Source organism: Macrotis lagotis, chromosome 3 (genome assembly GCF_037893015.1).
Source record: "Macrotis lagotis isolate mMagLag1 chromosome 3, bilby.v1.9.chrom.fasta, whole genome shotgun sequence".
Lineage (NCBI taxonomy): Eukaryota > Metazoa > Chordata > Mammalia > Peramelemorphia > Peramelidae > Macrotis > Macrotis lagotis.
Window position 1 is genome coordinate 232,370,984 of NC_133660.1, and position 14,839 is coordinate 232,385,822.

General features: G+C 49.4%; 2 protein-coding genes across 4 annotated transcripts in view; one reads left to right on the forward strand and one right to left on the reverse strand.

Moving 5' to 3' along the window:
• Positions 1–7,009, forward strand: part of IGSF22 (immunoglobulin superfamily member 22) — a 21,561-nt gene extending 14,552 nt beyond the window's left edge. The window contains exons 19-23 of the mRNA XM_074230142.1: positions 3,538–3,626; positions 4,021–4,213; positions 5,249–5,548; positions 5,928–6,257; positions 6,823–7,009. Coding sequence (XP_074086243.1) covers positions 3,538–3,626; positions 4,021–4,213; positions 5,249–5,548; positions 5,928–6,257; positions 6,823–6,893 — 983 coding nt within the window. The 3' untranslated portion in view covers positions 6,894–7,009. The remainder of the gene's footprint in view (positions 1–3,537; positions 3,627–4,020; positions 4,214–5,248; positions 5,549–5,927; positions 6,258–6,822) is intronic.
• On the reverse strand, positions 560–14,534 carry TMEM86A (transmembrane protein 86A). 3 transcript variants are annotated; one of them, XR_012477141.1, is made up of 4 exons: positions 14,475–14,534; positions 9,602–9,866; positions 5,272–9,319; positions 577–3,241 (listed from the first exon to the last, which is right to left on the reverse strand). XR_012477141.1 is itself a non-coding variant. In XM_074230140.1 (3 exons), exons 1-3 carry the CDS (start codon positions 14,517–14,519, stop codon positions 8,883–8,885), a joined length of 747 nt encoding a protein of 248 aa, XP_074086241.1. In that variant the 5' UTR covers positions 14,520–14,534; the 3' UTR covers positions 560–8,882. The 3 variants fall into 3 exon arrangements, 2 of the variants coding, with proteins under 2 accessions (XP_074086241.1, XP_074086242.1); XM_074230140.1 differs by having other exon boundaries at positions 560–9,319; XM_074230141.1 differs by lacking the exon at positions 14,475–14,534 and adding an exon at positions 13,606–13,707 and having other exon boundaries at positions 564–9,319.
• Positions 14,535–14,839: the final 305 nt, after the last annotated feature.

Genomic DNA, 14,839 nt, shown 5'->3' on the forward strand with positions numbered 1-14,839 from the left:
CAGGTTCAGAATGCATATGTGTGGCCAGAGAACCAACCCAGCTAAGTTCAAAGGCTCATCCTCAGAAGACTGGACACCAGGGAGGTAGCCTTTTAGCCAAAGAAACTTATGAATCTGTCCCCTAAGACATGGAGGGAAGGGTTAGATATATGAAAATATAAACAAATATACATATATGTATATATATATATATATATATATATATATATATATATATATATATATGCATGTATGGAGAGAGGGCAGACCCACATGGAACTTGTAGTGAATATTTCCCCTACTAGAAAGTCCTCTGAATTGTTGGCTTCTGATCTGCATGTAATTCAACAGTTCACTCCAAGCAATAATTATTAAATTATTACTATCATAGTATGAGGTGCTTTTAGTGAAGGAGGGAGGTATTAAACAGTCATTTATTTATTTATTTATTTAGTTATTTATTTAGCTTGAATTTTATGATTTTTTTCCCCCAATCTAGCTTTCCTCCCACCCCCCCACCCCCACCCAGAAGGCAGAGGAGGATTGTTGAGTTCTCATGAGGGCCATATAGCCAAAACCAAATTAAAATAAAAAATATTTAACAAAATAAAAACAAATACAATAGGACAAAGATAATGCTAATGTGAGACCAGAAGAGATCTTTGTGTATAATTTAGTATTCCACCCTCCCCTCCATTTCTATTTGAGTTTGACACTACTGTGGTGTGGAAAATTAAATTAGTTCAATTTAGTTACTTTCTCCAATTATACTCAACAGCCCAGAGCATAAACAAAAATAGGAGAGTTAAAGGTTACTCAAAAAATAATGAACAATTTCAGGCATAGTAGAGAGTCAGAGGAATGAGAAATTCTAGGGCAATGAATGATTTAGTAAGCCTTGGAGATAAATGTCACCAAAGTAGGGGTAGGTTGGGGAATACACTAGAACCTAGAGAAACATCAAGAGACCAGAGATACTAATAAAGACAAAACAGTTTATTTTGGGCAGGACCAGAGGAATGATAGAAGATTGTGACCTGGAGATAAAATTTTAAAGGTTAGGATCTTGAAATCATTTTTAATCAATGATTTGGATAAAGGTTTAGAAGATCCAAAAATCAGATTTACAGATAGCAGAAAACTGGGAGAAATAGCCAACACATTGAATAATAGAGTCAGGACCCAAAATCATCTTTATAAATAAATCTGATTTTGAGAAGGAGTAAATGTAAATCCTATATTTGGGTTCAAAAATTCAACTTCACAAATATAGTATCTCACTAGATAACAGTTCCTGTGGAGCAAAAAAAAAAAAATCTGGATTTTTTAATTCAATGCATTGATCTGGATCAACACTCTGAGAGGGCAGACTTATGTCTTCTCAGGTTGTGTTAAAAGCACTGTGTACAGGGGTGGCTAGGTGGCATAGTGGATAAAGCACTGGCCCTGGAGTCAGAAGTACCTGGGTTCAAATCTGGTCTCAGACACTTAATAATTACCTGTGTGGCCTTGGGCAAGCCACTTAACCCCGTTTGCCTTACAAAAAAAAAACCTAAAAAAAAAAAGCACTGTGTACAGAATGGAGGAGGTAAGGGGTCGACTATGCTCTACCATGATTAGACTATATATGTACAATTCAGAGTACCACATTTTAGGAAGGACAACAACATTTGTCGGGATTAACATGATACTGATGATCATGCTAAAATATGAATCAGTGGACCCAAATGAGGATGCCTCAATTAAGCACAAAGAAGAGTGACATGATTCATATTTGGTATTTTCCAGCTCTTACAAGATTGCAGGATAGGAAAGGGATTAGATATGCTCTGCTTGGCCTAAAAAGAAGAAACTGTTGTCAAGGATTAAAACTGAAAAGGGAGATTTCAGCTGGACCTTCCTCATCATTAGAGCTGTCCAAGGCTGCCTTGGAAGATTTAGTGGCTTCCCCTCACTTGAAGTCTTCAAGCAAGAGCTGAATGACCACTTGTTGACAATGATGTAGAGAGTATTTTTAGCCAGGTACAACCATGGCTTCTTCCTATCCAATTAGGATTCTCTGATTATTGAAGTGGTCCAGTTTCATGAGTGGTCCAAAGTGTGACTCTGCTACCACATAGTTGAGGTGAGAGGGAAGAGGTCATTAGAGGGATGAGCTACTGTGTGGCCTGGATGATAAAAGGATTGTCAATATGGATAATGGTATCCCGAGGGATAACAGACTATAATAGGGTAGAGAGGAAGATTGTGAGTTAGGTGCTAAAATCATTGAGAAAGTGACCTGGTGTTCAATAAGTGAAAGCAACTATGATGACATGATCAGTTTGCATGAATCCAAAGGAGGAGGGGATCATTCAGAGATGCATGTAAAAATATGGACTGAAAAAAGTACCTATCTTTTCTTCTGTCCTTGTGGGTTGGAGAGAAATTTGAAAAGAGCTCTCTAAAGGGGAAAGTTGCAAGGGATGTGATTTTCTGTGGAAAAGTCCAGTTTCCTTAAAGAAAGGAGTGGAAATCATACTAATGGAAAAGTTCAAAGATTAAGGGGAAGGTGAATTTGCTGAGACTAGAACAGAAGTTTCATAAAGCATAGTGAAATGGGTTAGGAGAGGAGAAAACAATTTGCAGTGTGTTGGGTTGGAATATGTCTCAACAAAACAGGGATAAGGGTTTAGGAGGAGGCAATGATACTGGGTGACTATGACCAGGGCATCAGTAAAATAGGAGATAGATTAGTATGGTGTATCATCAGAATGGAAAGGGGAGTGCAGAGTCAGCAGAACTGAAATTGAAGAGATTAACATACCCCAAATTCTAAAGTAATCGTGGGGCATGAATATTTTGGAATGACTGACACAAAATCTCACCCCCCAAAGTGCTCTTTTGCCACTTCACCTTTCCTAGATGCCTCCTTAGCTACCCCTATATCTCCACAGCTACCACCAGGCTATGCCTAGCTTCCAGGAGACTTTGCTTTCCTTCATTTTTCCTACCCTCAGCAATCCCCTTTCCTTCTTAGTGCACCTGAGACCAAGGTTGATATTTTTAAAGAATTTACAGACATTGAAATATGACCACCAAATGCAGAGCTAAAGTCCCATCCCAACTAACTAGCCTCTTGCTTGTCTCCATGCCACCACCAATGTGTCTAGGGGAAAAGAATACTCTCCCTGGCCTTACCTCATCCCCAGTCTTTTCAGACTTTTTCAGTCCATGCCACCAGCTCCCTGGGTCAGTGCTTTAGTTTTCCACATTAGTGATGCTACAGAGAGAATAATGAACATAAGTTGGCATCTTTTCCTCAGGGAAAGGTTCTCCTGAACTCTCTCATATATGATAAACATATAGGCAAAGACACATATAGGTTCCACTAACAGTAAGACACACACAAAAAGATCATTTCTGTGGTCATCTTCCCCCCCCCCTCACATTTCCTCTTATTCCTCTCCTCTATGTCTGTTTTCCTGGATTCTCATCCCTTCCTTCTCTGTCCTTTGCTTTTGTCTTTCATCTTTTCCTTCTTCTCCCTTTTTCCGTTCTACTCCAATTCTAATCCAGCGGCTCCCAGGTTTGACCTCAGTGCCCGGTTGAAGAACCACATGGTGGTGCGAGCTGGAACAGCCCTATGCATCCATGCTTCTTTCTATGTGAGTTCCTTAAACCCAGCCCCATTCCTTGTATATAAGCAAGAAAGTCGGGGTCATCAAGGGATCTCTTCAATCTTTTCCTACCTGAGAGCTCCTATAAAGAACATGTCTACCTCCCCAAAACCAAAGGTCCTGGGGCGGCTAGGTGGCATAGTGGATAAAGCACTGGCCTTGGAGTCAGGAGTACCTGGGTTCAAATCTGGTCTCAGACACTTAATAATTACCTAGCTGTGTGGCCTTAGGCAAGCCACTTAACCCTATTTGCCTTGCCAAAAAAAAAAAAACCCAAAGGTCCTATGGGAATCAAGAACATGGATCAGTTAGACATTACCAAGTGGTTTTGAGGTGAAAGAGTAAGGGGCTAACTCCAGTCTAATCCATGGTTCCCACCCAGGGCTCCCCACCACCCACTGTGATCTGGCAAAAGGATGGAATCCCCACCAAGGGCAGAGAAACCATCACCAAGGGAAAGAATCATTCCCAGTTCCTCATCAATAGCACTAAGCGCTCAGACTCAGGGGTCTACCGCATCCTGCTCCAGAATGAGTATGGGGAGGCCCACTATGATGTCCATGTTCGTGTGGCAGGTATGGATTTATCTGAGGGAGGGAAGCAGGTAAATAGCTGGGGGAGATGGCCATCCACTCAAAGGGCCTCCAGAACAGGTCTACCCACTCACTTCATCCTAGCAGTGTTTTGAGAGGGAAAATGGGACTAATAGGCAACTCTATCTCTTTCTTCATCTGTAAAGTGAAGGTAATATATGTAGCACCTACTTCACGAGGGGGTCTGAAGTTCACAAGAGACAATGCATACAAATGTTTTACAAACTTTAAGGTAGATAAAAATGTCAGTTATAATTATGCCTGAAATTATCCCATTAGAGAGAGTTTTGGGTTGCCAGTGAAAATACACATACCTCCAAGATGTCTCACATTAGGGCTTTATTAGCTAATGGCATAGTTGGAACCAGTTGTTTATTGGACTATCTGTGACATAGAAAGTTCTAAAATGGTAATCCTGCAATGGGATCAGGAGATGCCCTAGGGAGGTCAATCAGGACAAAGAGAGAGGGATAGCTACACTTGTTAAAAAATAGACCTTGGGGTATGAAGAAAAGGCCAGGGTGTGGTGGGCAGGGGAAGAGAGCAGCAGCCAGCAAGGGTCACCCATCAGCCCAGACTATGCTAAGAGTTACAGTTCTGAGGTCCAGGAAGGCCTTGGAGAGGAAGCTAAATATGGAAAGGATGGGGAAGTGAGTTCATTCATCTTAGAAGGGAGTATGTTGGCAGAGGATGGGGATTGGGCGGGGGAGACGGAAATGAAGATTGGGTAACAGTGCTCTAGAGGAGGGAAAAGTTGTTTCCTCACTCACCGCCTCTGGCAAAGGATTTTAGGCTAGACAAAGGAAGAAATTCCTAACTGGGACATGAATGTGCACACACACACACACACACACACACACACACACACACACACACACACACTCTTTCTCATTGTCTTAGACTGGGCTGCCAAGACATTATAATATAAGCCAAGGGGGATCTCTAATAATCTCCAGAGTATCCCCGCTATCTGATTGGGAGGGTGCAGGGAGAGTTGATCTAGGCCTGTGTCTTCAGATTTCCCACGGCCACCAACAAACCTGAAGTTGTTCGAGGAAGTGCCAAATACAGTGACTCTGGGTTGGGACCACAGTCCAGATGTGCAGGAGGATGGTGAGGCACACTATGTCATCCTGAAGAGGGATGCCAGCACCGCCACCTGGTTCACTGCAGCTGAACGAGTCTTTAGCAACAAGTACACTGTCACAGGGCTCCTGCCAGGAAGAAAATATTACTTCCGAATCTTAGCCCGGAATGAGATAGGGGACAGTGACCCACTTGACTCGAAAGATACCTGGCTGGTCAACAAGGATGAGAGTAAGTATGGGCAGAGAGGGAAAATGCCAAACAACCCAGGGAGTGGGGAGTACATTACTGGGAGTGTGGGGAATTGGGCCTATCTTGGGGAGCATGGAGAATACTGTAGATAGCACAAGAAAACCCTGAGGAGGGTGGGGAGCGGGGTCAATTGGATGGAGAATGACAGAGAACCTCAAGGAATGTGTGGATGATGAAAGGGAACCCAAGGAATGTAGAACTCAGAAAGCTCAAGGAATATGAGTAGAAAATGTATGAAGGGAAGGCTGGAGGCACCTCAAGAACCTCAAGAGCTGACACTGGTTCCAGTTGTCCCATGCTCCGACCCCTCTGGAGTCCGTGACTCTCTCTGGCTCCCTCACCCCTCTTTCCTCCCTAGTTGAAGACCTCAGTGCCAAACTGCATCCATATGAGCGCAAGGACTGGCGCCATGCACCTCGCTTCATCACACCACTGAAACCTCATACTGTGCTACGAGGACACGACTGCACCATGAGCTGTGCTTTTCTGGGGAACCCACGTCCAACAGTAACTCTCTACAAGGGGGATGTCAACATCACAGCCAACTCCAAGTTCTGGTACAACTCCACCAGTGGAGTTTGTACCCTTGTCATCCCCACCTGCACCCTCAAAGATAGTGGTGACTATAGTGTGCTCATTGAAAATGAACTGGGCAAGGACAAATCCAGTTGTACATTGACTGTCTACGGTGAGTAACTGTCCTGAGGAAAAAGGGGACTATCCACTGTGGTCTGGCTAGAATGAGGAAAGGTCCTCCTGGCCAAACAGGTCTACCCACACACAAAAATGGACACCCATCCTGCTTCGATGTGATAGGCAATGTTTACTTAGTAATGCTCTCAATCCCTGTTAGTCTTTCTCAAATTCTTCCCTCATTCTCCCCCCTCAAATACACACACACACACACACACGCACACACACACTCAATTCTCTCTCTCTCTCCTATTGCTTGGGTATCCATCCCCACACCCCCCAATGTTCTTGTACATCAGGGAAGGCTTGGGTCCCAGGTAAATACTTAGGTCACTCATGAGGTAAAATTTGGGGGCCTAGAAATATGAAGCCCAGTTTTTCCTGCATAATCACTGGGGAGTTTGGAATACCCTTCTGGCCAGCAGAGGCTACATGGGCCTCCCTAATCCCCAGCCATGCTAGGATATGACCCCTTTGGCCTGAAGAAGACAGAGACTCTAAAAGGCCAAATGGTTAATCAGGGGTTATCTGACCTAGCCAACATTACTCATGATTTTCAGACAAAGATGACAAATCCATCCTGGCCTCTATGACTGAGAGTCTACAGAAGAAATCAAAGCACCTCATGTGAGCCCCAAGCCAAGTGCTGAAGAACAAGGAACTCAACTTTGAGGCTGGAAAGACTGTCCTTCAGTGAATGGTACAACCAACCCTTGGTTTGGAGTAATTCTGAAACAATAAACAATAAACACCAATCTCACCTCTTGCCTGATGCTGAAGGTGAACAGTTTAGGGGAAGGAAAACACTGAAGGATTATTTAACCCTTTCCTGTGCAGCCCAGGCAGGAAAGTGATGGACATTTGGCCTGGTTTCTGTGGCTGCCTTTTCATCATCCAGAGTTATAATTGCAGCCCATGCCTGAGGCTGAGAGCCCTCCCCCCATCATCCTCTACTCAATTATCCAAGAAGGGACAGTTTTAATGACTCCAATAGATCAAACCCCATCTCCCTACCCTGCTAAAAGTACCCAGAATTTTCAACACACAATTCATTCTTCTCGGTTAAGGATATATCAAAATCTAGCAAGTCCCATTATCTTCTGACCAGATCCCTTCTCTCCAAGAGTTGGCTGAGAAGAGGACTCAGGAATGTTAGTTTTTAAACAATTTGGGCGTATATAGAATTGGGGGGGTAGGTCTGAATGGGGAGGCAAAGTGAAAGATTCTGGGTGGCCAAGCAGCAGCATCAGGGCACTGGCAGAGCAGGAGGAACTAGTCCTCAGTTCTATAGCTGTGGGTAGGTAGGGCATGGTGTCCCAAAGGTCTGACACACACACACACATACACACACACACACCCAGGAGGAGACAATTTTCATTGGCCTCCAGGGAGTTGAAGTCCATCCTATTCTTAGAGTAGAACTCTCCTACAGTCCTTCAGCTGAGGTGGTTAAGTCATCTAAGTGTGGATAGTTGCTTGTGGTCCTTTTTCCTCCCAGCAGGCTCCCCAGGGATAGCACAGGACACAGTAGTCAGAGCAGGATGGACACGAGGTCCCTGGTTTTATTGTTTTGCATACAATGAAGCCAGAGCCAGGCCCACCCTTCTCTATCCAATTGCATTGAATGTGCCTCACTCAGTAACTGGATTCCTTATGGCCACTAGAGCATAGTCCCCCATCAGTCCCCAAAAAAGGCAGAAAGGAAAACATCTTGGGGCTGGACTAGGGAGCTAGGGAGCAGATGTTCTAGGTCTGGAAAAAGGTAACTTCTAGTGTTGCTGTACAAGTCAAGAGAGAAACAGACCCAGAAAGTGGGGTCTTGCCAGAGGGAACCCATGAAGGAGTAAAAATTTCCCTTTCCTTTGACTGCTGTCCCTCCCCCCCTTATGAGCCGACACAGACCACTTAGGCCTACAGCATCACAAAGGGAAGCCCAGGTCCTTCTGGGTCCAACCTGAGAAGATGGTGGACTGTCAGCTTCTCCAGAGCAGGAGAGGATGGGCTAGTATGAGAAGAGTAGGGAGGCCAGCTGTAGGGAGAGCAACCTTGAAAGAGCACCACGAAGAATTCTAGCCAGAGCTGGCTCCTTCCCCAGGCAGAGGGTCCTCCCCCACTAACTTGTTCAAGTATAAAGGAAGCAGCCCAGAGGACCACCAGCATTAAACAAGCCCAGGAGGCACCTTTACCAGTTTGGACAAAAAAGATGGAGAGATGACTGGAAGACCTGAGGTTTTCCATTTGTCCCCCATATCCCACATCACGTATGCTAGCAGAGGACAGAGCTATACTCTTGTCCTTCTCACTGCCCTGGGCCAGAGAAGAGAACAAAGGAGCTGAGATCCAACAAGCCTGGGGAGGAGATCCCAGATTCTCCTCCCATTCCAAAACATCACCTAGAGCCATTTGTCTTTATTTGCCCAGTTCCCAATTCTTGGTCTCCCCTCCAAAGCCTGTGCTGGTAACCCCAGAATCCAGGCCCACTTCAGTACTTCTTATGGAACAAGGATGAAGGTATCCTGCTCCATTCCTGAAAACTGGGACCTGGGGCCTACTGCTGGGATAAAGAGGGAAGCAGGCAGGAGAGCTGCAGGCTCCCTTGGACCCTGGCCCCCTACCTGACTCAGTCCACCTTGCTCAATGGCAAGTCCCCTTCCAGGTCTCGGCTCTCTACAACAGAGAGTGCAATGAGCATCTGTGCGGCGTAATAGGTGGCCATGATGATGGCTCGAGAGTAGGGGACAGCGAAGCAGAACTTGTTGATGGCAATGGTCAAGTCAGAGATGATGAAGAGAAGGGCTCCACTGCCCGCAGCCAGTTCTGTCCAGCGCCAGTGTGCCCCAACCAGCCGGAGGCCTGCCATGGCCCTCCAGCCCATGAAACAAATCAGAGCCTCGTAGGCTCCCACCAGGTAGATGTAAGGGCCCGACAGATAGGGGTAGAGGAGGGCATAGCAGAGTCCAGAAAGCCCTGCCATCACTAGGCCTTTCCGCAGGGCCAGGGGCTGCATGCCAAAGGCTGAAGCATAGAGCATGTGGGTCACTGCAAACATCAGCAGTCCTGGAGAGAGAGAGAGAGGGCCAGTGAAGAGAAGGGTCATGGGGTAGGGACCAGAAGAGTCACTCAGGGGAAGGAAGAGGAGCTATGGGCTTATCAGTACCAGGATACACAAGGTCAAGGGCTTAGGCACACAGAGAAATCCATGCAAAGACAGTATGAGTATATACTTGCATCTACCCATTTGACTCCAGGAGAATTCTGGCTGAACCCTTGGGGGATCCCTAGCCCTTTGATAAATCCTCCCTTTCCCAGAGCCCCCCAGGAGGCTTTCCAGCTACTGACCATGCACGAAGTAGCCCTGGTCCTGCCAGATGAGAAAGGCATCACCCAGTGCAGAGAAGACGAGCCCAGCGAAGATTCGGGTGGCACTGGGGTGGGCGAGCAGGAAGCCAACTCCATGTGCCAGCAGGAACAGCCAGAGGCAGAAGATGGGTAAGCATTTGATGAGTGCGCTGAACCAGGAAGGGTTGGAGGCTGGCAGCCACAGCACAAAGTAGATGCAAATGGCCTTGAAGAAAGGAACCAGTTTCGGCCCTTCACTCTTTACCTGGGGATGGACCCAAGGGCACAGTATCACACACAGGGAGATCAAGGGAAAGGAAAGTAGCAACCTAGAAATCACTCTTCAGGCCATTCTTGGGAGCAATGCGCTGCTTTGGGAGAGGCCTCCCTGAGCATCTGAATGGAAAACCCAAGAGAAGGGATCTCACCTCGTTGCTCCTCTGCCTGGACTCAGATCGCTTTGCTGATAATTATCTCATTTGAGCCCCTCTTGCCACCTTTGTGCATGAAGGTCTCCAAATTATATTCTTATTTTAAATGAAGCTATGCTTATAGACATTCAATGACTTATCAGTGTCAGCAGGATTCCAACTCCTAATTTCATGATTCTTCTCCCCCTAGCTACCCCTCTACCTGTCACAGGTAGCAGCAGTCCCAAGCAGTTCATTTTATGAGGGAGTGGAAGGGGGAGGGGGAAGGAACCCCCAATTTCCTGGCCTAAGCAGAACTTGTCCAAGGTGCTGAGAACAAGCAAAAACTCCCCCAACAGCAAGCAGGTCAGGCCTGAAGCCCTTAGGACATTTTCCAGTCTCTTCCCCCTTATCTTCTAATGGCCCTCATCCCCACTCCACCCTTCCCCTTCTCTTTAGTCTCCAGTAACCCTCCTTCCCCTACCCCCTTTCTTTTCCAAAGTGTCCTTTAGTTTCCCCTGTGGGTCAACTTGAGGGAGGGAGGGTTCCGACATCAGCTGTTGGAACAGAGCAGAGTCAGCAGGGAAACCACCGAAGATAAGTCATAACCATCTTAGGATCAGCAAGTTGGGCCAGAGAGGCCTTTTAGGGCCTTGGCAGCCAGGTCCCAGAAATATTTGCACTTATGTGTGTGGACTTTGCCAACAGGCTCCTTTCCTACCTGGCCCCACACATTCATGTGCCTACCTACAGTTGACACTCACTCCTGGGCTCATTCCCAGGAAAGCTGCTCCCTCCCAAGGGCATTAAGGTTGGAACCACCAGGTATTACAAAGGGTGAACAAGGAACAGCTCCTAGCCCATTTACAAGGTGTTTCTGGGAACTTCTCTTTCAAGGGGAAGTGAAGGAAAGTGTGACCTGGGTGTAATGTAGCAGAAAGGGGACGTGCTTGGAGACAGAGAAGAGCTCAGCAGTTTAAATCTTCCATGTGACCCTGACCGGTCAGCTGTGTTACTGGTGGGCCAGCCACTCTCTCCGAGTCTCAGTTTCCTCGCAATAGGATGGGGCTGCACAACTGTAGGAGTCCCTAGCTCACAGGACCTTAGGAAGGACTAAATGACATAACATGTATAAAGTACTTTCTTAAGGAGAGCTCTATGTAAATGTCAGGTGTTACCCAAGGCAGTGGTGAAAACCAGAGTGTGGGAGATAAGAAGGGAATGTTACCTAGATCAAGATCCAAGAAGCCAGCCTGAGGAGTCCCTGTCAGGGAGCCTGGAGGGGAAAAAGTCCCCCTCATATCCTAGAAACAGACAAGGAGCAGATGAGGGGGGTCACTAAAAGTCAGACACAAGGAACTGAGAGAGGGAAGTTAGAGCAGAGGCTCAGCCACCCAGCAGTGGCAGGAGAGGGCTGTGGTCAAGGGCACACTTCGGGAACAACCCCCAGCGCTGAAGACACCAGAGGAAAGGAGAGGGGGAAAACAGCAGATTTTGTCTCTAGTGTGTGGCCTAATGCTTTGAATAGAGTTGGCACTTGAAGCATCTGCTGAAACATTGTATGATGATCAACTGTGATTGACTTAGCTCTTTTCTCAGCAATAGAATGAACCAAGGCAATTCCAAAAGACTCCTGATGGAAAATGCTATCTGTAGCTAGAGAAAGATCTATGGAGGCTGATGGGTAGCAAACTATTTTCACTTTTTTGTTTGGGGCTTGTCCCTTTTGTTGGTTCTTTGTTCACAAGATGACTAATAGGAAAATGTTTACATAATTGCACCTCCATCCGATGGTTTGCAATCTTCAGGAGGAGATAGGGATGGTTGACAATTTTGAAAACTAAAGTCATAAAAAATAATGTTGCAAACTGTCTTTACAAGCAATTGGAAAAAATAAAATACTGTTTATGGAAGGAAGGGAGGAAAGAAAGAGGGGAGGGAGGAGGGAAAGATACAAACATCTGCTGAATTAAGGAGAGGCTGGAGAGATCAGGTCTAGCTGGCTCCAAACTGGAGAGACATCAGGGCCAACAGCTGAGAGAAGCCTGGCACGGCTCATGCCTCTACTGCAGAGCTGCAGTCGTCTGCTCCCGTGTCTCCCCAGTTGCCCTGTGTAGCTGCGTGACCTGCTCTGGTATGGTGATTGCCCTGGCTGATGGAGCTGCCTGGCCTCCAGCCTTGTGGTTCACCTAATAAAACTCAGGTTCACCTAATTCCAAATAAGCACTGATGACCGGAAAACAGACCCACAGAGCAAGGTGAGGGAGGAAGAGGGGTTGAACAGAATGGTATCACCACCCTGAGCTGCTGAGAAGGAATGTGGCCAGGGGAAGAAGTAACTGTCACCTCCAAGGAATCTTATTGGAGAGGGAGCCGACCCCATCAGGACTTGTCTGTTTAGGATGAGCCAATAAGAGCATCAATCCAAGTGTCCTTCTCAAGGGTCACAGGAGCTGTCCAATCCACAGCCCAGCTCGGCAGCCTTGGGATCCATCCTTGGGGTTACTTCAAAACAACAACCAACCACTCCCTGACCCTCAGAGTCGCAAGGGTTTCCTCCAGCAACCTAATTCCAGTTCCCTTCCTATTTCCTGGAAGAAAAAAAAGTTAAGGAGTTTTCATTCCCCTAGACACAGCGGCCTGCCAGGAACCCTCCAGGACCTCTCCCCTAAAGTGACTGGGCGCTGGGGGGAGGGAAGTGAAAAGGAAGGGAGCAATGGGGGGTGGAGTTCCTACAAGGAGTGGGTGAGTTCTAGCCCCAAAAGCCTGTGGGAGCTTCTCCGGAGAACGGGGGGGGGGGGGGGTGGCACGGGCCAAGGTCTGCCATCCCATCAGGTCACACGGACGCACCTGGGCCGACTGGCCGGGCCAAGCAGGTGTTCCCAGCACAGGCGGTCCTGATGCTTCCAGGGCAGGCTCCCAGGGACCACACGCCTGGCACTGCCCGGCGGGTCACAGACACACGCACACACACAGCTTCACACACAACACACACTCACAACCTCATGCACACACACACACACTCACCTCACACACACTCACAACTTCATGTACATACACACAGAAACTCACGCACACACACAGAGACACAGAGACACACGCACACACACAGCCTCACACACACACACTCACAACCTCATGCACACATACACTCACCTCACACACACTCACAACCTCACACACACACACATTCACAACTTTATGTACATACACACACAGAGACACACTCACAACCTCATGTACATACAGAGACACATGCACACACACACAACGTCACACACACCCACTCACCCACACACACACACTGACACGCTCCCCCGCCCCCCGCGCCCCGCTGCCCGCCCGGCCCCCCGACCCCAGCTGGCGGAGGCCGAGGGGAGCCCAAGCAAACATCCCCGTCACGCTCCCGGGTCACGTGCCGGCTCTCCTCCACCAGCTGACTGCCGGGGGGCGCGGGGGGCGCGGGGGGCTGGCAGGGGCCGGGCAGGGGCGCACCCCCCGCGCGCCGGGCGCCGCGTCCCGGGAGGAGGCTCGTGGCGGGGGCGCCGAGGGGCCCGGCCCCGGGCGGGGGCCGCGGGCCGAGCCGACACTCACCACAGTGACCGGGGACACCATGTCGGCGGCGGCGGCGGCCCGGCGGGGCCCCAGGCTCGGGCTCCGGCCCCGGCCCCGGCCCCGGCCCCGGCTCTGACTCCGGCCCCGGCTCCGGCTCCGGCCCCGGCTCCGGCCCCGGCTCCGGCCCCGGCTCCGGCCCCGACCCGGCGTGACGCGGGGCCGCTTAGCGCGGCAGCGGACACGCAGCCCGGAGCGCCGGCGGGACAATGCCGCGGGGCCGCGGGGCCGGGGAGCTGGCCCGGAGCCCCGTGACGTCACAGCGGCGGCGGCCAATGCGGGGCCGCGGCCCCGCCCAGCCCCGCCCCCGCGCCCCCCCCCCCCGGGAGCTCCTCCGGGGCCCGGGGGGCCGGACCCCACCCGCACCCCGTACCCCGTCCCCCGCGGGCAGCCGCACGGCAGGGACCCACGGCGGGCTCCAGACCCTGCTGGGGGGCGGGGGTCTGTCCGGAGGAGCCCGGGGACCCCCAGCAGTGACTGAGTGCGCCCCACGCCCCTGCCGCGCCCCCGGCGCCCGGCTCCGCGGCCTTCAACTTGCTTTTATTGAACTTCAGATCCCGGGGGGCAGGCGCCCCTGCCCGCCACAGAGACCCCCAGCCGGGGCCCCCCAAGTCCGTCCCGGAGGGGAGGGGCAACCAGCGCCCACCTGCCGGGTAACCTGCGGGGCGGAGTTGTGGCCCCGGGACCGACGGCGCCTCCGGGTCCGCCTCGAGGGCGACTGGCGCGGGGCGGGGGGGGGGGGGGGGGGGGCAGCCTGCTGAGGCTCCCCGGGGGCGCGCTCCGGTCTGCCCAGAGCCGGGGTACACTAGGGGCGCCTCCTTCAGACCGCGGCGTTAGACAGCGGCTCTTACAAGTTTGAGTTCCACTTCGGACATCCGCTGCCGGGAACACTGCATTGAACCTGGAAATACAGATAGATAGATAGGTAGATGATAGATAGATAGGTGATAGATGATAGATGATGATGATGATGATGATGATGATAGATAGATAGATAGATAGATAGATAGATAGATAGATAGATAGATAGATGATAGACATATATATACATATACATATTTATATGTGTGTGTGTTAATTGAATATATGAGATGTGTACAGGTGCGTTACTAGACAGATACATGCATTTGGTAGGGAGGTAGAATGAATGGGATGTCCTAAAAATCTTACTGTAGTTTTAAGCTTTAACCTTTGAGACTCTGTGTGACACTACATG

Coding starts and splice junctions, on each gene's coding strand:
- TMEM86A (XM_074230140.1), bottom strand. CDS start 14,519: ATGCAGTGTTCCCGGCAGCGGATGTCCGAAGTGGAACTCAAACTT. Junction 9,867..14,474: donor CCGAAGTGGAACTCAAACTT/GTAAGAGCCGCT, acceptor GTCCATCCCCAG/GTAAAGAGTGAAGGGCCGAA. Junction 9,320..9,601: donor CCAGGGCTACTTCGTGCATG/GTCAGTAGCTGG, acceptor CTCTCTCTCCAG/GACTGCTGATGTTTGCAGTG.